Source organism: Hoplias malabaricus, chromosome 3 (genome assembly GCF_029633855.1).
Source record: "Hoplias malabaricus isolate fHopMal1 chromosome 3, fHopMal1.hap1, whole genome shotgun sequence".
Classification (NCBI taxonomy): domain Eukaryota; kingdom Metazoa; phylum Chordata; class Actinopteri; order Characiformes; family Erythrinidae; genus Hoplias; species Hoplias malabaricus.
Window position 1 is genome coordinate 7,710,081 of NC_089802.1, and position 21,737 is coordinate 7,731,817.

General features: G+C 42.1%; 1 protein-coding gene across 2 annotated transcripts in view; it reads left to right on the plus strand.

The window, feature by feature from the left end:
- The window catches only part of thrab (thyroid hormone receptor alpha b), a 126,525-nt gene that overhangs the window by 101,662 nt on the left and 3,126 nt on the right, over nucleotides 1-21,737 (plus strand). The window contains exons 1-6 of one of the 2 annotated variants that reach the window (XM_066662905.1): nucleotides 5,996-6,117; nucleotides 8,458-8,519; nucleotides 12,877-12,977; nucleotides 13,913-14,060; nucleotides 15,781-15,986; nucleotides 21,463-21,609. In XM_066662905.1, the coding sequence (XP_066519002.1) occupies nucleotides 6,086-6,117; nucleotides 8,458-8,519; nucleotides 12,877-12,977; nucleotides 13,913-14,060; nucleotides 15,781-15,986; nucleotides 21,463-21,609 (696 nt within the window). In that variant the 5' untranslated portion in view covers nucleotides 5,996-6,085. Of the gene's footprint in view, nucleotides 1-5,995; nucleotides 6,118-8,457; nucleotides 8,520-12,876; nucleotides 12,978-13,912; nucleotides 14,061-15,780; nucleotides 15,987-21,462; nucleotides 21,610-21,737 lie in introns of those variants that run through there. The other variant, XM_066662904.1, reaches the window with a different exon arrangement.

Here is a 21,737-nt window from a genome sequence, read left to right on the forward strand (position 1 = left end):
GTATGAATTCAGATGAAAATAGCAGCTTAATTTGCTTTAAAACTGACAATTTTATTAAATTGACGAAAAAAAACTGAGCTCACTACGGAAATTCTTGAACGCAACCGTGACGTCACTGGTGGACAACAGCTGAACAACGCCGCGGTAAAACACCGTTATGACTGACTGTTATGACAGTATCTAGCTAAATAACCAACATTATTCATGACAATAGCCTAGCAATAAGCTAAACTCAAATTTAGAGGTACCGTTATTCTTGTAAATGTGATCGAAGTCGAACTCGAATTCATCCGACACTATAAACCTCCGTAATGCAGCTACGTAGCCGAGTATAATCTGAGCCACCGAGTTTAGCGAGTCAAGCTAACGTTAACTAACACCAACTAAAACAGGCGAAGTGAGTGTCCTTACCCTGTTTACCTCCATGTTACAGAGGCTCTTGAACACCTTTCGTTGGTGTCCTTACATGCCCATATTGTTGAAAAAGCGCCAGTGAAATGAGCTACAGATAACGGAGTGAGCGGATGGTCCTTTCCAAAGTGCCTGTTTAAAATTGACAAATTTAGTGCGTTTGGGCCATTTGTGCACAGATGTCCCACTGTACATTGAATGATTGCAGCCAAAAACAACACACCTTTTCGTCATTTTGCATTAAATTAAGTGCAACTTCTAGAGTTGTTGTCCACCATCTACGTCACAGGCAAGACGCCTATTAGAGTTTCCGAACATCGTTGGGGGGGGGGGGACCAACGGTCTTTTAAACTTTATTCCTTGATTTAGTACGAAATAACTTGTTTTATGACGATCAACAAACACAAGTTAAGAACTCAAATTCCACTGTATTTATTTGTTTGACACTTTCATACAGCTGGTGCTTAGCCTTTAAAGTGTAGTGTACTTTGGGTTAAAATAATTCTGGCTAATCTTTAACCCTGAGTCTCTGTTGATTAGATAAAGTAAGATATTTGTTAAAGTTCATTGTATACTAGTGCTGTAACATATATATCACAGTTGTAGCTGTACAAAGGTTGTATAGTATTGTCTGTGGCCATACGTTTCTTTTATCATTATGTTATTCAGCTTTTACAGTTAGATGGGGAGCGGTGTTGCTGAGGGAAGAGAGACGCAGCACCCTGTGGGTGGAGATCAGTGCTCCATAATTACCATCATACATTTAACAGTAGGGGAGAGTATGGGAGCTTGGCATCAAACACTGCATCATATAAAACGATAGTTCCTGACATCAAGAAGACATAGCATTTAATTACAAACTCGAGGGTTTCCAAGGTGCTTCAGTGTTGTGTGTGTGTTTCTTTGGGTTGAAGCACAAAATTCTGTTGTTTTTTTTTGTTATCGCAGCATTGACCTTTGTATGACTGATATTACAGAAGGCTCCAATATGCAAATAAGCCCTCGAACGGATCACAGCATCTTTTTAAAATCTGTTTTATAAGCATCCTGATTACGCTCAGTTCCAGATGACCGTTTTCTAAGTTGGGCTGAGGAAATATCCTTTTTACTTTTTATCTTTTTCTTGGCCTTTTCAGAGAGCTGCAATATGCAAACAAGCCCTTTAACCAATCACGGACTTCTTTATTTATTTTTTATCCCTACCTGACCTAGTGTAAATCCCTAGTTGATTTCAGAAGAAATATTAAGGTATTTTTGACCATATAAAATGTACATCAAGATAGTTACAGTATTGTATTTGCTTTACAGCGTATTTACAGTGTGTAGCAGGGTTTGATTCACCGCTGGAATGTAGCTTGGGATCAGCAGCAGGTGCTGGCAGGAGCAGATTAAGTGTGTAAATCAAAAGCGAGGCCTGGCAGCATGGCTTGGTTATGCTCACGCAACACACACCTGTCAGAGGATTAGCCATCCAAGCGAGAGGCACAGGAGAGGCGTGACTGGGCTTTATCACGGCCTATAGGGTTCTATGGAAAATTAAAGAGCAGAAGCCCAATACACCCTGCTCCTTTCACTTTGAGTAAGGTTCTCTCTCTCTCTCTCTGATCTGCCCTCTGTCCTCCCTTTCATACACAGTTCCAACTGATCCCATTCATGATCCTCCCTGAACACGACGTTCTATTTAAATACATGAGTACAGCCACAGTGACCGTCATAATTATATCCTCCCCAGCGCGACCTGACTGTCTCTGTGTTTACACGAATTCACAGCTTCACGAAACTCAGGAGTTCACTGAAAATGATCTTATTTGCTTTTGCATTTCTATAACAGTGGCTTGAGGTGTTCTGGTGCAATTATTTTCTATTTAGTACAGCAAGATGCTATCAGTGTGGCAGCAGTGAATTTAATTAGCCTGAATTTGCCTTGTCTAATTGGTTTACAATGCTGATAAGGGTGCCGCAACTGGCAAAACACAATGTTGACTCACACAGAAGGGGACAGGGGCCTAATTTAGTTTTAAGTAGACATTTGCTGGCAGTCTGAAAATTGTACATCGCTGTCCCAAAAATCCCTCCAGACACTTTTTGGCATTAACTGCATTAGAAAATGTATTTCAGCTGACCGCGGGTCACGTTCGAAACAGTGTGTGCTCTTAGAGTCGATAGGAACCGTTGCAGACGGCCAGACAGACAGCCAGACTTGCTTTGTTTATTTATAAGTACAATATAGGACTCTCCAAGTCAAGTCACTGCCATGGTCAGCGAAATGCCTACCCTATAGTTATGTTTCCTGCTTCTGTCTGACCAAGCCGAATTTTCAAGTTCATTTCAAATGTATCAACCTTTACTCTTGAGCATTTTGTTTCTGCGGATGTTTAGCGACGGCTGTAGCACGTTTACGGCTGTATTCTTCGTCAGACGACTTCAGATGCCTGTTTATTTTTCAAGGTATCATTTTTTTTATTAGGGTACTATTTATTGTCCACTGTAACAGTGTTTTAGTACAATTTCACTTTTTATGATATGATGAAAATACATGTTTGCATTATTAATGGGCATTTTATTGTGTTTGTAGTGCTCTCCAATTGATGTAACGTAGCTTTGGATTGAGACAGAGGGTGACAGTCTTTGAGATATTTTTTTGACTGTTCCGTAAACCATACAGTAGCTCTCTCAGGAGTAAATGTGAGCAGAACACTCTGAGGTTTGTCACTATGAACAGTGGTTAACCAGAGAAAAACCCAAAAAGAAACTTCTCCCTCAAGCGTGTACAACTGAGAGTATAATGTTGGATATTATATTACTTGGACAACACAAATGCATATTGAATCTGTAATTTAAGGCCTTTTAACTCTCCTCCTGAGTTCCATAATAAAACCTATGAGAACGTTTTATAGAATAATGCAGCGTTTTCTTTGCTCACACAGCCTTTATTTCAACAGTAGATGTCAACGTACTTGAAAAGAACAATATAAAGTGGTGTTGCCTGTAATCAAAATACAACAGGAGGCAAATGATCCCTGCTGTTCAGAGAAGCTCTGATGTTTACAGCTGTGCATAGAGCAATAATGCAGTAATAGACTATCACATTCATAATTACGTTACAGAAAGTGTAGCAAGAATCAGTAGAATCCTGCTGTAAAGTAAAAGGACTGCTCTAATTTTATCTCGGTCCCTTCTGTATCATTTATTTATTGTCTGTGAGCTCAGTTACTGCCTATTTTTAATATGAAACCTCTGCTAGTCACGACTGCGTGTGTGGGTAGTTATACTAGGCTGTGGGTTTTTGGTTGTTTTCAGTTGGATTTCATGCTGAAATCAGAATCACAACCAAAGTGGCAGACATTACTAAACTACGAGAAACCCCAAATTAAATGCATTGTATACATGTTAAAATAGATGTTGTAGTCATGTTTTTGGACGCAGGTGGTGTCACTTCACACAGCTCTCTGTGGTTTTTGGGGACCTGGGTTCCATCTTTGCCTCGGGTCATTGTCTGAGTTCTCCCTGTGTCTGTGTGGGTTTCCTGCAGGTGCTCTGGTTTATTATCACAGGTTGGTAGATCAGCTGGCTTTATGAAATTGTCCACAGATGGAGGAGTATCTGAATCTGTTCATCACTTCTTTTCAGTAGTTTATCCATGGATTCCAGATCTGTATAGATATACGTCTCGTTGTTTCAGGTCCTCCTGAGAAAAACATATTCCTTGTTTATCCATAAATGAATCACTCAAATGAATCAGCTTGCAGGGCAGTGCATCACCTCATTTATGGCTCATTGCTGAGAGTATACTGCACGTTTTCATTTGGTTTGCTTATCTATAGCTTAGTAGTGAAACAACTGATATAAACCTGTTCTGTTTGGTGGGGTTTTGATATTTTATTCTATTTTTTAAACACCCAGATCTTCATCACAGTTCTTGCTGCATGGGAAGTGGTAAAAACACTGCAACTGGTGTGTGGCTGATGTTGAAATGATAATTTCCTGTTAAGAAACCTAATCTATGGATAATCTGGTAATAGCGGCTAATTTACTGACATTGCTGAGGATCTGAGAAAAATAACAGCGCAGACAAATTAAGTTGTTTATTAGAAAGATTGTCAAACGGTGTGGTTGACTGGCAGTGGGTGAGTGGCCTCTACTGGTGGCAGCAAGCTGAAGGTATTTGTTGGTTGTCCTAGTATTGCTATATCTTAAATTACACATACATGCACACAGACTCTCACTCTATTATTCTCTCGCTGGCTCTCTCTCTCACTTTCACTCACTCGCTGTTCTATCTATCGTGTTCTCCCAGAACAGAAAGAGCACGTGGTGGCAAGAGTGTGCCAGCGCATTTAGACTGGGGCTAAAATAAGCTTCCCCTCATAAAACCTCCAGAGAGAGAGAGAGAGAGGGAGTGAGAGTGAGTAAATTTAATAGAGATCTGAACAGTATACGCAATAGCAGATACAACAAACTGGGGTTTAGAAGCAGGAAACAAACTGAGATAGTTCAAGAACAGCTCTATCACACGCTTCAGCATCAGAACAACACACACTGATTGCCTTCAGCTCTGCTGTCACTCAAATCATTACACCCCTGAATAGCTGAGGACCACAGTGTGCACGCTTTTGACGTGTTTATTAGAGTTTTTGATTCCCTTGAAGTTATGTGCGTTGAAAACGAGCTCAGATGTGGCAGCATAAATAATTCAGAATTATGTTTCCAGTTTTCATCACCGTTGTCCATTCAAAACACTAGTGGCTGCATGTTCCAACCAGTATATCGTCTATATATAGTCAGTCCAACTCCTCCATGACCCTAGCCCTCAGTGGAACCCTCCTGCTTTATTGCTTTTGTCAGTTTGCTGCTTGTTGATTTATCCAGCACAAAAGTTGGCAGAGCGAATTTGTAAACAAATACGTTACTGTCTGACCTAGACGTATCATCATACAGTGCACGTGCGATACCAATCACTCTGTATACAAGTGTTTTAACAAAGAAATTAATGAATTTTCTCAGCCAGCATCAGAGGAGAAAAATGCTGGCTGTAAATCTATTTTAAAAGAAACGTGCAGTGCTTTCCTATGCACTGAAATCCTGTATTTATTTTTATAGCGTGAAGGAGAGATAAAATAGCTAGGGGTGCCTGAGTCACTGTGTTTATTTATGCCCCTCATCCAGCTTCACTCTACCATCGTTAATCCCACCTCTCTCCCCCAATCACCCAATCTCTGTCCTGAAGCAGGATTACTGCAACAAACACACACAGAAAGAGAGAGAGAGACAGAGATAGAGATAGAGATGAGAGAGGAAGCGAGGGGATTTCTTGGAAAATAGCAGCTGAGAATTCACCGGGGATTCGAAGAGTTTTTTTTGACAGACATCGGACATGACAGTTTTACGGCCGGAATTCTCAGAAAATAGCGTACAAGACAGTCACAGGGGGTTCACGTAGAGAGAGGGAGAGAGAGAGGGAAAGTGAACGGGGGTGCTAAAAAATAAAAGAGAGTTGGAGAGAGAGAGAGAGAGCGCGTTTATGCAAGAGGAGGGAGTGCATGTGTGAGTAGACGGCATCAGCCACTGACAGTGTTTGCAGTGAGCTCAGTTGATGTGGAAGTGAAGTTGTTTTGTATCGCAGCATTGGCCAGGCAGCACAGTCTGAACTCTGTGAGAGTGCTTTACTACAGCCATGCACATTCTGCATTCCCACTGCGTCATAAGGTAAGACTGAACACACACACACACACACACCTGTTTTCCATGGACTGGGTTTTGTGTGGCTGCTCTGGAGTTGGAGAGTTTGAAGTGGTTTTCACTATAGCGCTGATGGCTTGTCTGAGGGAAGTGTTTGATGTTCGACAGTTCTTCTGCAGAGAAGCTGTGCCGTGCAAGGCGACTTTGATCAAGAAGCTTGTTGGTGTCAGAACATTTAAAATTTCATGTAAGCCGCACCGCGGATGAGTATTTCATGAGTAATGCTGTGTTATTTCTATAGTGTTCCAAAACAGATAGCCCCATTTTTTGGTACAAAATGCTACTTTGAGTAGAGTGCTTGGCTCACTGTCGCAGCGAGAACTGCAGATGATCCTGTGTGATGTTAGCTCACTCAGGGCTCTCCCTGCTAATGGCAAAGTCATGTAGCCTTTCCATTTGGATGAGAAATAATTGATGTTTTCAGGGAGAACTAAGTGGGAGCCTATTTCTCCCTTCATACTTTTTTTCCTGTTTTGACTAGTCTGTCTTCTGAAGTCTTCTACTTGAATCGATCAAGTTGGAGGAACCCCAAATATAGCCTCCAGCTGTCTCTCACACTCTGTCTTCGTCTCTGTAACTCTCTCTTTTTCCTCTTTATGTAAGGTTGGTAATGTTGCACAATATACTAACAACCCTAGAGCTGGGAGGCAGTAGGAGTGTACGTTATCACAGTATTGTCATGTGTAACGTCACACACGCAAGTCATAATTTTGCAAATCTCTCTTCAAATGTTTGGCCCCAGATTTGTTCTTGATGCTTTCAGTCATCGTATGGATGTAGTAAGTCCATCTGCAGCCCAGTTCATTTAACTTACTCTAAAGTTTATAAAGGTGTTTGACAAGATACTAACAATACTAGGCTTCCATAAGGAGACCTTTGGAAATTGAAATAAAGGTTGTTTATTTAAAGTAATGTGGTTAGTGTTCATCACCTCCAGCGCTTAAAATCCCCATCCCATGTCCTCTCTGATGCCAATCTAAAATGTGAAATCCGCCTTAAGGCTGTCGGGCCATGGCAGGACAGGCGTCCTTAGAGAGCTCCTGCTGTTCCAGGGTTAGATGTGTGTGTGCATGTGTGAGATTTTTTTTTTTTGTCTGTTGTGGGGTGTGACACTGCTGATGTGGACAAGCTTTTGTGGGCAGAAATGGCTCTGAGATGACTGACAGATATATTGGTGAAGCCGCAGGCGACAGCAAATCATAGAGATTGTGCTGGAGACAGCAGGGCTTAAGAGTGACATTTACCTTGCACTGGTGGAGGGAGTGAGAGAGATAGAGAGGCTCTGGTGTCCTTGCAAATTCATATTCAGGCTTACTGAAAGACATACGAATAGCTTTCCAGTAGAAACGTGTAGAAGCAATAGTTAAATCTGTAAATTTAGTCATCAACTAAGATCAGGTTTAGACTGCAGCTTTTGGTTGTTATTTTCCAATCAGAGACCCATCGCCTCTTGGAACAAAGATGGCATTTTGTGTGAGTGTGTTTGTTTCATGGAGCACATCACATGCTCCTTGTTTTCTATCCTCGTAGCAATTAGATGATATTAAATTCGGCAAAGATTCAATAAGGTGTGGAGAGAACAGACTGGCGCGTTATCCTTAAAAAGGAGCATAATGCTTATTAGAGTGGAATGGGGTTTCATCAGATGTAACTCATCAAGTGATTAAAGAGGGAGAGATCATGTTCTTGCATCACGTTCATCGGGCTCCCCACAGTGTCCTTGTTTATGTGTTAACACATGGTGCTCTTTATTTCAGGCTTGCTTGAAAAGCTGTCGTTCATGCATAGGCGCCCCGGTTAGCGTTCGTGTCAATGCTGCCAGAGCAGATATTCCGAGTGGAGGAGTCTCTGGAGGAGCGTAGAGAGACTAGCACTGAGCGCTAACCGTTTTGGCTGCGTTATTGGTGCTGCCTGTGTTATGTAATCTGCTCCCTGGCTCCCTGTGCACGGTGCAGTAAGCTAGCCCCTTTAGCCTGGTAGCTATTACTGATGTACTATTGGAAGCTGCTGCTGGCTTTGAATCTGTACTTCTTTTTCCTTCTTTTCAGCTTTTGTTTCCATGTCTCTCTTCCTCCTGTGGATTGAAATGGCAGGGTTGTCATGTTAGCTGAGCACTCAGGCCTGAGGGGAGGAGAGTTGAGAGTTGGGGCCAGTGCTGTAGGAGTCTGCACGAATTATGTGTTGCCCTGAGCCACACTGGGCTTTAAAGTCCTTGTGCACTTAGATGTTGCTGTACTTGCATCATATTGTCTTCACAGCTCTCTCTCTCTCTCTCTCTCTCTCTCTCTCTCCCTCTCATGTACACAGGTGGCTCGATGGCCCGAAAAGGAAGAGGAAGAACAGTCAGTGTTCGGTGAAGAGCATGTCTGGTAAGCATTCTCTCCCATTCGCTTGTATAGTAGCTTCTGGTATGATGATGCTATACGGAACGCCATTATGGGAGGTGCAGTGTATCAGCACTGTTTCTAAAGAGAACATGGCTCTGAAACAGGCCATTATCCTACTGTAGCATATTAGATTACCTGCCATTTATAAATATATATACTTTTTCTCAATATATAAAAATCATAAGGTCTATGTTGGAATATATATATAATATTTTTTCAATTACTTTTATGATGAGGGGATCAGGCCAATACCAGTCTTACCCAGTACGTGTATTCTCATAGAAAACACAGCCCCGTAATATTGGCTTACGTTATGCTTAATTCTTTGATTCTACATTTTACATCCATCTCTGTGGAGTTAACTTAAGCACTGATATTTACTTGGGAAACAATTCCTTTTGTGTAAGAGTTGTGCCAAATGAGCATTTTACAAAGTAATTAATACAATGCAAATTCAAACTGCTCTAAAATATCCTCAGTAGCTTACTCCTTTCTCTCAGTTTCACTGTTATTGCAGACAAGGCTAAGGCAGTAACGCTCAACACACGTGTACTACTTTTACTTGTTTTACTTAAGAAGTTTTAGCATTGACGTGAAACACACTGTTTAAACTCATCTCTGGAGGTCAAAGCACATTTCCTGCTTTGTTCTGAACAACTACAGAGTGATCCTTCCCCTTAAATATCCCTGGAGTTCTTCTGTAGAATATATACATTCTGCTAATGACCTGTAGTGTTGGTTTTTGGATAACTTTACAAACAGTGCTGCCCTGGGCTCTGGACCCTCTCCATTTTTTGAAGAGCTCTTGGGTAGCTTGTAGAGGATGTCATTCCTTTCCCATCAGCCCTGTCCCAGAGGCTTATTCTCAAGCCTTGTCCCCCCCAATCCCAAAGTTTTGGCAAGCTCCGCAGATCTCTTTTCCAGGCTCCGGTTTCTTCTGCCAGCTCCATACCTTGAATCCATTCACAGCGGGACAGCAGAGAAAGGACCTTAACAGGTTCGAGGAGGCCTGAGTTCTGACTGCTGTGGAGCAGTGCACAGAAGCCACAGAAGATTATTCCTGCCTGTCTGTTTGTTTTTGGCTGGATATTTATCACCCACATGCAGGAGGAGTGGGAACCTACAACACACCTGTCAGCCACTGAAATAAATCCCTTGCTTTCTTTCTTTCATCCTGCATGGAGGAATGCACAGCCTGACCGAGAGTGTGGGTCGGGGTGAGCGTTTGGAGGAAAAGAGAGAGAAAGACAAAGGGAGGGAAGCTCAGGGAGGTTAGAAATGGTGAGTGAATGCTAGGAGGAGCTCAAGCGACACCAGCAATCTGCCAAGAGGCCACCAAACTCCTGCTTGGGTCATATTTTAAATACAAGCGCTGGAAGAAATCGTGGGAAATGTAGTGTTTATCTATGAATGAACCCTTCGGCTCATTGGTGTTGAGTGCTGTTGAGCTCTGTTCATATCAGAAAGCTGTCGAGGTTGAAGCCTTTCCTTTTTCCCAATCACTGTAATAAAACTTTCTTCTCCAGCTGTAATAAACTTAAAAATATAAAAAGAAAGTTTCAGCTTCAGGAGCGAACAGGGGCTGCGTTTAGTGACAGTAACAGAAGTCAAACAGGAAGTCCGTCGTAGAGTAGACTGTCCCATTTTGGTTTGGCCTTCAAAGGACACCCAACAGACTTCGAAGGACGCGGTCTACTAAGGTCTGTCCTTCGAAGTCTGTTGAGTGTTCTTTGAAGGCCAAACCAAAATGCAGCCCCTGAACTGAGATGCACCTTGTGGAACCACAGCCTGCAGCGTATTCTCCAAAAACACTGCCGCTATGATGTCAACATCATTGAATACGTTTTGGATAAACTGAATTGTGAGAGGAAACTTGAACCCCCTTCCAGGACTGAACTATTTTTATTTATTATTAAAATACAGTGTATGGCTTAACTGCCCGAAATGCATATCTAAGTCTGCAGGCAGTTGCTGTAGCTACAGTAATGGTGTTGCATTTATAACTTCCCTGCCTACAGTTCTATTGATTTTCTCTCCTGACCCATGCAGTCACCAGTGGGTTACAGAGCAGGCCTCTCTCTCCTGATTCTGGCCTCTTCTGTGTCTCTGAGGGGCTTTTAAAGTCCTGAACGTACTGTATCAGAATAGAGAAAACACTCATTATGGCCCAGGCAGAATGGCAGTGTGTTGTCCAGCCGTGTACTGTAGAGCTGTGCTCAGCGTGTGTACTTCAGTGCCCTCTCCCCAGACCCTGCTGGCTATATATTTTAGGAATGGCGGTCAATAGGCCATTTCCTCTGACTGTTAGTTTAGTGTTGGAGACTGTAGTATGGAAAAAGTATAGATTGTCTTTTCCATGCCATTTGACTTGCATATAGAGAACAAATAGAGAAAGAGAGGCATGAGCTTGCGTGCTGTTTTTGGCTTAAGATATTTCTCTCTCTCTCTCTCTCTCTCTCTCCTCTCTCTCTCTCTCTCTCTCTCTCCTCTCTCTCTCTCTCCTCTCTCTCTCTCTCTCTCTCTCTCTCTCTCTCTCCTCTCTCTCTCTCCTCTCTCTCTCTCTCTCTCTCTCTCTCCTCTCTCTTTCTTCTCTCTCTCCTCTCTCTCTCTCTCTCTCCTCTCTCTCTCTTCTCTCTCTCTCTCTCTCTCTCTCTCTCTCTCTCTCTCCTCTCTCTCTCTCTCCACTCTCTCTTTCTTCTCTCTCTCTCTCTCTCCTCTCTCTTTCTTCTCTCTCTCTCTCTCCTCTCTCTTTCTTCTCTCTCTCCTCTCTCTCTCTCTCTCTCTCTCTCTCTCTCTCTCTCACCTCTCTCTCTTTCTTCTCTCTCTCCTCTCTTCTCTCTTTCTCTCTCTCTCTCTCTCTCTCTCTCTCTCTCTTCTCTCTCTCTCTCTCTCTCCTCTCTCTTTCTTCTCTCTCTCCTCTCTCTCTCTCTCTCTCTCTCTCTCTCTCTCTCTCTATCTCTGAAAATGCACATAATAAAAAAACCTAAATGGAAAAGGCCCATAAAAAAGTAAGACTGCAAATGCATGAAAGACTTTCCACTCAAAACATTATGAATAAGTTCTATATGTAAAACAAGACCAAACAAATCAAGCTTTTGATATAAACTACTTTTTTTTTTTAAATCTAGAGTTGTAAAATCAATTCCGATCAAAGCAATGTCCCCCTCAGATCTGTCCATGTTCCCTTGTTTGATACCGTCCCTGATCACAGGAGCCTATGTCATCTGAAGTCTATTAGCAAAAATGCAGCAAATAGAAACAGGACTCATTTTACATTTATTTCTGCTGCACTTTCAAAAATGTTTGATGGATACCCTCTGAGGCAAGTGCCTTGATTCAGTGCAGCTCTTAACCCATATACCTTTTAACCACGCTGACTCATACACTAGGGATACTATTGGTACCGATTCTGGCCTAAATTGCTGGATCAGATATCGGAAAGGAACAAAACATGCCATAAGCCAATGCAGCACTTTCGCATAGGACCGGCAGGCATCACGTGATGGAGCGATTGTTGTGAAAGGCCTGTAAACATGTCAGCAGTGTGGAGTTACTTCACAGTCAACGAAGAAAACAGCAAGACCGCCGAGTGTAATTTGTGTAATGTTACTGTCTCACGAGGTGGTAGCAGTGTTGGGAACTTTAACACCGCAAACATCATTAAACACTTACAGAAACACCACAGAAAGGAGTACACGGTATTTATCAAGGCCTCGAATGCTAAGAAGAAAACTCTTTCGCATCAACAAACGCTGCTGGAAAACATTTTTTTTAAAGCAATTAATTTTTCAAAAAATCGGATTAGTATCGATATCGGCACATACGCAAATTTAAAATATCGGTATCGGTATCGGACCTAAAAAAGTGGTATCGTGCCATCCCTATCATACTCTCTCTCTCTGCACTCAAAACGTAGGGCTTTTCTGACACTTTATAGGCAAACAGTAAAAAACGGGACCATATGAATGTGGATTCCCCTCTTTTCAAATGAGAAGAAGAAGGCACAAGATTTGTGTAAGGAGTTTAATGTAAACAGCTTCCTGTTCACTCTTAGCTGAAAGTGCCATGTGTGTTTCAACAGCTCGTCTACTACAGCTGCTCTTGCTTTGTAGTAAACTGAAAGAGAAGCCTGTGATTTTACTGCTTTGGTTTTATTGCTTGGAATGTTTTCTACACAGAAATCTGCGCATTATGACCAGCATGTGATTTGTCTTATGGCAGGGTTCTCAGTATGTGTTTTAGAGTGAGAAGTGCTTTTATGTGTCTGACTTGTTAATCCACATGCTCTTTATAAATGTGCATTTTTTTAATAAGCTCTTCTCTGTTCTCTGTGTTGTAGGGTACATCCCCAGTTATCTAGAGAAGGATGAGCCGTGTGTGGTGTGTGGAGACAAAGCCACGGGCTACCACTACCGCTGCATCACCTGTGAGGGCTGCAAGGTAGAAAAACCCCACCCGTGGGTGCCGAAACACAGACACGCACAGTTGTTAATTTGACCGCTGGCCCTCGGAGTGAGTATAGAGAGAAACACGGGGAACACTCTCCTGTCTTTTACAGTTGTGCATTTGACTCAAGGTCAGCGACAGATCGAAACCTAGTTACCATCCTCATTGAGCTCCTGAGTCAGGTTTCAGTAAATACAGGTGAACTGTAACCTCTCTTTGGAATTCATAGCTTGTTGTCTTGCTCGGAGGTTCAGTGGTGCATGCACATCCTAAGGAGACTCAGTCATGCGGGACCAGGAGAAATTCAACCCTGGTTTTTGGCTCAACACTTCAAACAATCGTTCGGTATAGCAGTGTGTTTTAGTATGGTGGTAGACTATATCTAAAGCTTATGAAGCTCCATGGGTTGGTGTAGTGGTAAATCCTCTTTCTTTCAAAATAAACACCCTTTTCTTACTGGGTGTAGAGTGATTGTGTGGAATTTTATTTTATTTATTATTATATATTTTTTTTAAACAATTTTCCCCTTAGTCCGGGTGCAAGTGTCAGAATATATAGTGTCATATATATATATATAATTATACATAGTTCACTCTTCCCATCGAAACACTGAGTTGTCATTCTGCTGTCATCCGATCAACTCTGACATTTCCCACTTCCATCTGATGTTCTTGTTTGTGTGCATACACACAGACAGACACAGGGTGACAGCAGTAATCCTGCTCTTCTCTGAATAACCTCACCAACCTCAGGAAGCAGGCAGATCACTGAACCTGTGAAAGTACATTTTTATATGTGAGAGCCAAGACAAAACTGTCACTTTTAATGGAAAGTGACAGATACTGTGACTAATTCATGTCTCTCTCTCTCTCTCTCTCTCTCTCTCTCTCTCTCTATCTCTCTCTCTCTGTGTGCTGTCTATCTTTTAGGGATTTTTCCGGCGCACCATTCAGAAGAACCTGCACCCTGCCTATTCCTGCAAATATGATGGCTGTTGCATCATTGACAAAATCACCCGCAACCAGTGCCAGCTCTGTCGCTTCAAGAAGTGCATTGCTGTGGGCATGGCCATGGATCGTGAGTTTCCTTCTCTGTGTTTCAATCACTTGATTTTTTTTCCTGTAGTGGTCTTATTAATCTCTGTGAGAGTAGAATTCAGAAGTTTCAAAACCAATAAAATGTGCTTGATTCATATGTCGTTTCCTTGCACTCAGTGGTTTATTATCTAATAGCAGAGTGGATTACTCACCCCGCCACGTCATAGTCCTGGTTTCCCTTTCCATATGTCAGTGCCACTGCTATAAGTTACTGATAAGAGTACTCGACCATATCTCCTCATAAATCGTTTGCTTACCATTGTAATTGGATCTGCACTAGAGCATGATATATAAAAATACAATTTCCAAAATAGCATCTTAAAAATTGAAGTCTGTAACTTGTTCATTCACTTGAAGCTTTATTGACCTTGATCACTTGGATCTGGGACCAGCCATGACCTGACAGGGTGACGGGGGTGAATGCCCACCACGCTGGGTGTGTGTTTACTGCCCCTAGTGTGTTTGTGTGTTCACTGCTGCGAAAAGGTTACATGCATTGGGATTTCCCAACGTCTTGAATATTATAATGAGATGATGAACTTTAGATAGTGAAAGACATTAATTCTCAGCAATCTTCCACAGAGTTTGGCAGAAAGTGGTTAACCTCGACCCGTCATAAGCCTTTGGTGATGCTCTTTCTTAAACTCAGTCTAGAGGACTTTATTTGTTACAAGTAACAGCTAAATTGTGGAAGCTTCCAGACAAAAGTTTGAAATGTGAAAATTAAGGGTTCAATGTTAATTTGTGACAAATTGAGTTAAGACCCATATGTTTTAAACACTGTCAGGATGTGGGTCTTTCACATGTCTCATAAGTAGTGTACAGATCTGATTGGTCCGATTCATTTTCTGTTGGTTTTCTAAATGGAAATAAGTACATAATCTAATAAAAGAGAGAACACATTTTATTGCATAATGGCTGTTTATTTGCTGAATTTAATTAATTGGAATAATAGGCTTTATTGTTCATGCCACATGGCGAGAGATGCCTCAGTCATTATGTGAACTTCATAAAATGTGTTAATTTTCACTTTTGGAAAAAAAAAAGTAACCTGAATGGAGGAAAACAATAATAACACTTCACAAAGTCATATTTTTGTTCTTGACATTGAAGGTTATTCCAGTTTTTAGGGCTTTCTTGCCTTTACAGTGTATACACACACACACACACATGCATGTGCTGACAGCCAGAGTAAATGAATCTCAGGCTGTCTGTGGTGCTGGTGGAGGGTCAGCGTGCAGACAGCCATATGGCCTCGACCTGAAGCCCACATGTTGCACTCACACAGCACACTTTCTTTTTTCCCCCCGGGCCTCTAGCAATTCTTTATGCAGCTCTCGTGTTCCTATGCTTTTTTGATTACTCTCCAGTGCTCACTCACTCTTATTCTTTCTCTTCCACACTCCTGTCTTTTTTTTTTTTTTTTAAAGGCAGTTGCTTTTATCGTTAGTATTTTGAACTTTATCAGACCCCCTCAGTTCACAGCTGAGACTGTTCAGTGACGTGTGCTGCCATCCACTCAGATATTTTTATCCTCCATTTTACTCCCAGAACTCTGTCCTGTTCTGCCCCTTTTGGTCATTGTGTTTTCTCTGAGGCAAGTGCCTTGATTCAGCGCAGCCTCTTAACCCATTTACCTTTAAACACACTGACTCATACTCGTTCTTTCTCTCCCTCCCTCTCTCTCTCTCTTTCTGTAGTTGTTCTTGATGAAGCTAAACGGGTTGCGAAGAGACGCCTGATAGAGGAGAACAGGGAAAAGAGGAAGAAGGAGGAGATGGTGAAGACTCTACAGAATCGGCCGGAGCCTACAAGCTCTGAGTGGGAGCTGATCCGAATGGTGACAGATGCTCATCGTCATACTAATGCACAGGGCTCCCACTGGAAACAGAAACGCAAGTTCCTGGTGAGGAGATCTATCTCGCTGCACTACACCACTGGTGTGACATAAATCTAGACCAAAGTAACCCAACAAAACAAACCTTCTGATTGTGCCAGTTCTAATTTGAACCAAGTAAACTACTGTAAATGGAAGGCAATATTTCTGAGCTGTGAATTGAATACATTATGATTTTATTTTTAAAACCATTCTGAGAAGTTTGTCAGCCTGCATTAATGAGTTGTAGCCATCTGCAGAGCAGGGCATAGTTCTGAGGCGTGCTGTAGTTTCATGGGACATCTAGTGTCACGGTGTGTAATAGGACTGCTGTGTTACTATGGCGATGCCAGAGAAGTGTTTAGAGCTACAGGGGAAACAATGCCATGCTATTGTTTTGGTTAGCATGTTGGACGATTAGCTGGATGTCAGGGCTGAAACTAGTGTTGCCAACTGTCCCATAAAATACAGAACCGTCCTATATTTGGACACTAAAAGATGCGTTCCATTTTGAACCGATAGGGACACATTTTGTTGCGTATTTTTGAGGTCACACTGTTGTGGTGATGGTTTGAGACAGAAACACGCAGCTCTCTCTCAGCCGGACCCAGGGTCAGATACTCCACGGCTCCTAAACAGAGAACACGCTTCTCATTTGTTGTTGCCTTTATTTAGCCAATCAGAGGCCAATGGAATCACAGTCCCTCCTACAGGGGGTTGTTTTGCTGCAGCGCTGAGAGCAGCAGGTCTGTGGGATTACTGTGGTCTGTGGTATAACTTATGTTAGCACCATTTCCAGGGAATAAACCCTGGAGGGGGCGCCAGTCCTTCACAGGGCAACACACACACTCACACATTCACTCACACACTCACACCTATGGACACTTTTGAGTCGCCAATCCACCTACCAATGTGTGTTTTTGGACTGTGGGAGGAAACCAGAGCACCCGGAGGAAACCCACGCGGACACAGGGAGAACACACCAACTCCTCACAGACAGTCACCCGGAGCAGGAATCAAACCCACATCCTCCAGGCCCCTGGAGCTGTGTGACTGCGCCACCGTGCCGCCATTTTTATAAATGTTTTTATGACAATTCCTGGTATCAGTCACCTTTTCCAAATATACGGTTGTGTAGTGGATGGAGAGAAGATTCTAAAACGTTTAGTGGAAACAACGTTTAGAACAGTGTGAGTATGGGAGAAGATTTTAGAACTCTTTAAATGATGAAGAATGTGAACATTTAAGAACGGTGTCAAAAAGAGAGTGATTTTTCTAAAATATTGCTGGATGGGAGAGAATAATGAGCAGAGTGAATGGGTGAAATTTCCTAGAACTACAGAAGCAAGGGCAAAAACCACTGCAGCTGTTGCTACAACTGTGCAAGAAGGTGCCAAAACAACACTGGGCCGCACATTCTTGGGCGTAGGGATGGTGCATGCTGTTTTCCACAGTGTGGGGACCCTCCCCAATTGCAGACTCAGGTTAAAAATGTGCTGTAGGTGTTCCCCCAACGTAGTGGCACAGGACTTCAGCAGACTAAGAGCAGTTCTACAGCTGATTTTCCCAGTCTGACGGGGGCTGAGTCACAGGTTGTCTCATCCATGTGTTTGTGTACATATGTGTATTTCTGACTGTGTGTGTGTGTGTGTGTGTGTGTGTGTGTGTGAAGATTGGACTGTCTGTCAAAAGGGATAATCCTGCACTTGTGCACGCTCAGAATGTCAGTATTAGTCTACAGTGTCAGAAGTGACTCCTACTTTCAGGAATCAGTAAATGGAACGGCAGGAGACTGAAGGACAGTGAGTGGGCAGGGGGCAGCTTGAGTGACAGATGGACAGTCATAGATGGAAAGCGGAAGAGAGATGGAACTCAGAAGAGGCTGTAATCTTAATCCCTCTCCTGAGGAGACTAGGATATAGGGGTATAGGAAAGGAGCAAAGGATGATGGAGAAGTAGACTAATGGAAGACATGAAAAATTTGATGTCCGTTAAAAAAATGACATTGATTACTCGTTCATCGGTTGAGAAATTCTATAAAAAGACACTAGCATGCACACAACCTTTACAGTCCATATACATCACCATTAAGAGAATAAGAACAACAAGGCCAAGAGCCTGCTAAGAGCACACTGCCTTTCTCATATTTATTCTCTCTATCTCTTTCTCTCTCTCTGAGAGAAACAAAGAAATTTGACACAAAAAAGAAAGAGGGAGAGCACCAGTGAATATTAGAGAACCCACATATCTTTGTCTCACATTTATTTAAAAACCGTGCAGCACATGCACTCATCCATATGGTACAGTACCACATATAATGAGTACCGTTACTTTAAGAAGGAGGTATTTCCAACGAGTGCCACAGGGGGGCGGTGTGTGCCCGCAGCACTTTGCCTCCTCTCCCTCAATGATTAGCACCAGCGATCTTAGCTACTTTTTATAGAAGAGAATCGCCGATAGCACGACTCGTTAGAACACCGGGACTGACCGTGAGCGGGAGAGACAGCTCTCTATGTGGCTTCTCTGCTCCGGGAGACACAGCTCTCTCGAAGTGGCTCATCTGCTCCAGAGAACAAGCAGCACAGTCGGTCCGCATGGCAGCTCACGCAGATCAGAAAGAGTAGCTAATGTGCAAAAAGTGCTGCCCAAGACACATTTGCTTCCTTTTATGTTGAATTTATTCCTTTTTCTGAACTCTGATTGCATAATTGAATAAGGCATTCAGCTTTATTCAAACAGTAAACGTGTCTTATGAATTTGACATAGGGTCGAAGGCACGATCGGACCCAGAAATGGTGAAATGCACATGTGGCTTCACGCTTAACGAGCACCAGCGTATTTGCCAACCACCCTCAGCTTTAGAGAACGTACATTACTTCTCTTGATGTTTTAGGTTTTTGTGATTATATTGTTTCAATATCGGTATCGAGATATTTAGGCAGGTATCATATCGAAAGTCATCATTTTGGTATCGTGACAATACTATCACACAAGTCTGTTCTCAAACAAAAACTTGCATTTAAACACTGCACAGCCTGCTGCAGCACATTACAAACACAGTTTAACTTGGCCCCTGTAGAGGTGCTTCAAAAGCACACATTTAAAATAGGATTAGGAATGAATGTCTATAATATAAATAGGATCACTCTTCTTTTTCAGATAAACGTTCTGATACTGAAACCTATGCCTATACAGATTCACTAATTAATAAATTATAAAAATAGATATTATAATACAGGGGGTCCTCGACCTACGACGTTGATCCGTTCCTACGTCGCGTTGTAAACCTGTTTTTGGTGTAAGTCGGAACATACGTACATACTGTACGTAAATAACATACTGTAAGCACTTATCCTAACACCTATCCTCTTCAGTCCCGAGCCGCGTAACAGTGTATTCTTCCGCCGCGCCGCGCACACCAAACATGAAGTTCACGTTACGATGTTTACGACGCAAAACCACTTAAGTCGAAACAAGGCTCTATACAGTAAATGGGAGATGTGTGATAACCACGAAACATCGTAACTCGGGACTGACGTAACCCGAGGATTGTATCTTGGAATTAAAAATATAAATCTAACAATTAATAATTACTTTTAATTAATATTAATCGGTCCTTTGGTGGAGTTTAGACGTGTATTTTGTTGTTCTTAAGTTACGACATTTAGAACAATAATGAAACAGATTGGAAAACTTTTGTCCTAATTCAGTAATCAGTTTCAAATCTTTCTTAATTGATTATTTGAATTGTCTTCCCTAGTCAGAAGATAACAACTGTGGAAAGAATTGTGATCTGTTTAAAATATGTTCAATCAAGCAATTGTATAATAATTATTATGATGACTCTGCCATAACATCACACAGTATGACCATGTGCTAGGACATTTTATTGAACTGGATAGGTTTTACTTTTTTTTTCCCAATTTAATTTTTTTAATGAAATCAGCTTGATCCCGATACCCACTGATAACCAATATATCTTCTCTAAATCAAAACACACTGATTTAGTATAAAATATACCCCTTGACACTTGTTAACTGTGATTAATGAGTACAAGCCACTCACTTTATTTCCATGAATTTAATTTGTTAAATAGCTCTCCCTCATTTCTTTCTCTCTCTCTCTCTCTCTCTCTCTCCCTCCCTCTCTCTCCCTCCCTCTCTCTGTGTGAACTATGTTTACCTTGTTCCCTGCCACACAGCTCTGATGATATATGCTGAAGGTCATAAACATAGCGGCCCCTCTCTGTACTTAGCTCTGCATTCTGGACAGTCGTCCTTGATGCCCCCAAAAATTCTGTATCCTTGTCCTCTGCTGCTTTTCAATATTCCCGTATGTTCTGTATTATCCTAGGAAAGTGGAACTTAGCTTTGTTGTTTGTGTTTATTCTTTAGTCCAGCTGTTTTTGCAGCCCTGATCTAACCACAATTTCTAATCAGTTTTCTTGCTTAGCATTTCTGTCATCCATCAACACAAGTGAACTAATGCTGCTAGAAAAGACATGTATCATATTTAAAAGTGTCTCTGTTTGGTAGAAACTGTCCAGATGACTATTATTAGATGTCCTTTCAGATTAATATTCTTTTATGCTCTTTTGAAAGTGAAAGTGTTTTTTTGCTGCTCAGCAGCATTGGTTTACCCCATCTGTTAGTAGTTTTGGCAGGCATCTGAAGTGCACACTTGGCAGTGGAGTGGTCACTGGAGCCTTGGCTCTAATCATATTACAGGCTGATTTGAGCTCCACCCAGTGCAACCTCTGTTCTTCTGTCTGTCTTTGCTGTAGCTAAATGTCAGCATACTCAATCCCTCTGTCTCAGTCTCTCCTGTATCCTCAAGCCTAGTCTTCACTGTGTCCTCCTCCATCTCACACACGTTTCCTACATAAAGCATGTTATAACATTCTGATGACCTCTGGTTTGGGAACGTAGTCTCAAAAGCTGTTACCTTTTCAAATCACACTAGCTACAAAGCAGTCTCTTGGATGCTGAAAACAGCCTGGAGCATAGTGTACCTCCCAATGTGTGAGTGAATGATGTTGTGAAAGCTGTGGTCTTGAGTTCTCTGCTTCTGCACTGCCTGAGCAGTGTCGGCCTATTGTCCTCCCCAAGGCTGAACAGAGAGGCCATTGTGAACATGTGAGCTCCTCATCCGTCAGCTCTAACTGCTTTGCTGCCGAATATCCCTGAACAGCCCCAGCTCTGCTCGGACCAGGGCCACACACCTACACCACTGTGAATGATTTTATATATAGTAGCTTTACAATATCAACAGCGGAGAGGTAGAGTTTCTCAATGCTTTATTTTGTGAGGAATTTGCCATAAAAATGAATGATCCGAATGATCTTGATACAGTGTTGTCGACTTATTGTTTATATAGTAATACAAACTGGAGCTGTGTTTGTATAACGGTTTTTACTGGTGATATATTGTCATATGATGTCCTGATGTTTTTTGTTTTTTTTTTTGGCTCTGTAGATTATTAAAGTCTCTTTGTGCTCTTTTTCTAGCCTGAAGACATCGGCCAGTCCCCAGTAGCTCCCACATCAGATGGGGACAAGGTGGACCTGGAGGCCTTTAGCGAGTTCACCAAGATCATCACCCCTGCCATCACGCGCGTCGTTGACTTTGCCAAAAAACTGCCCATGTTTTCAGAGGTGGGTGACCTGTGTGCGCATGTAGTATTAACTTTGGAGTAACTTTCTGCATAAGTTACATTTCTTATGGAGAAAAATGAGAGCAGACTGGATAGTTACCTGTTCCAAAATATATCTTCAGGGTGTGT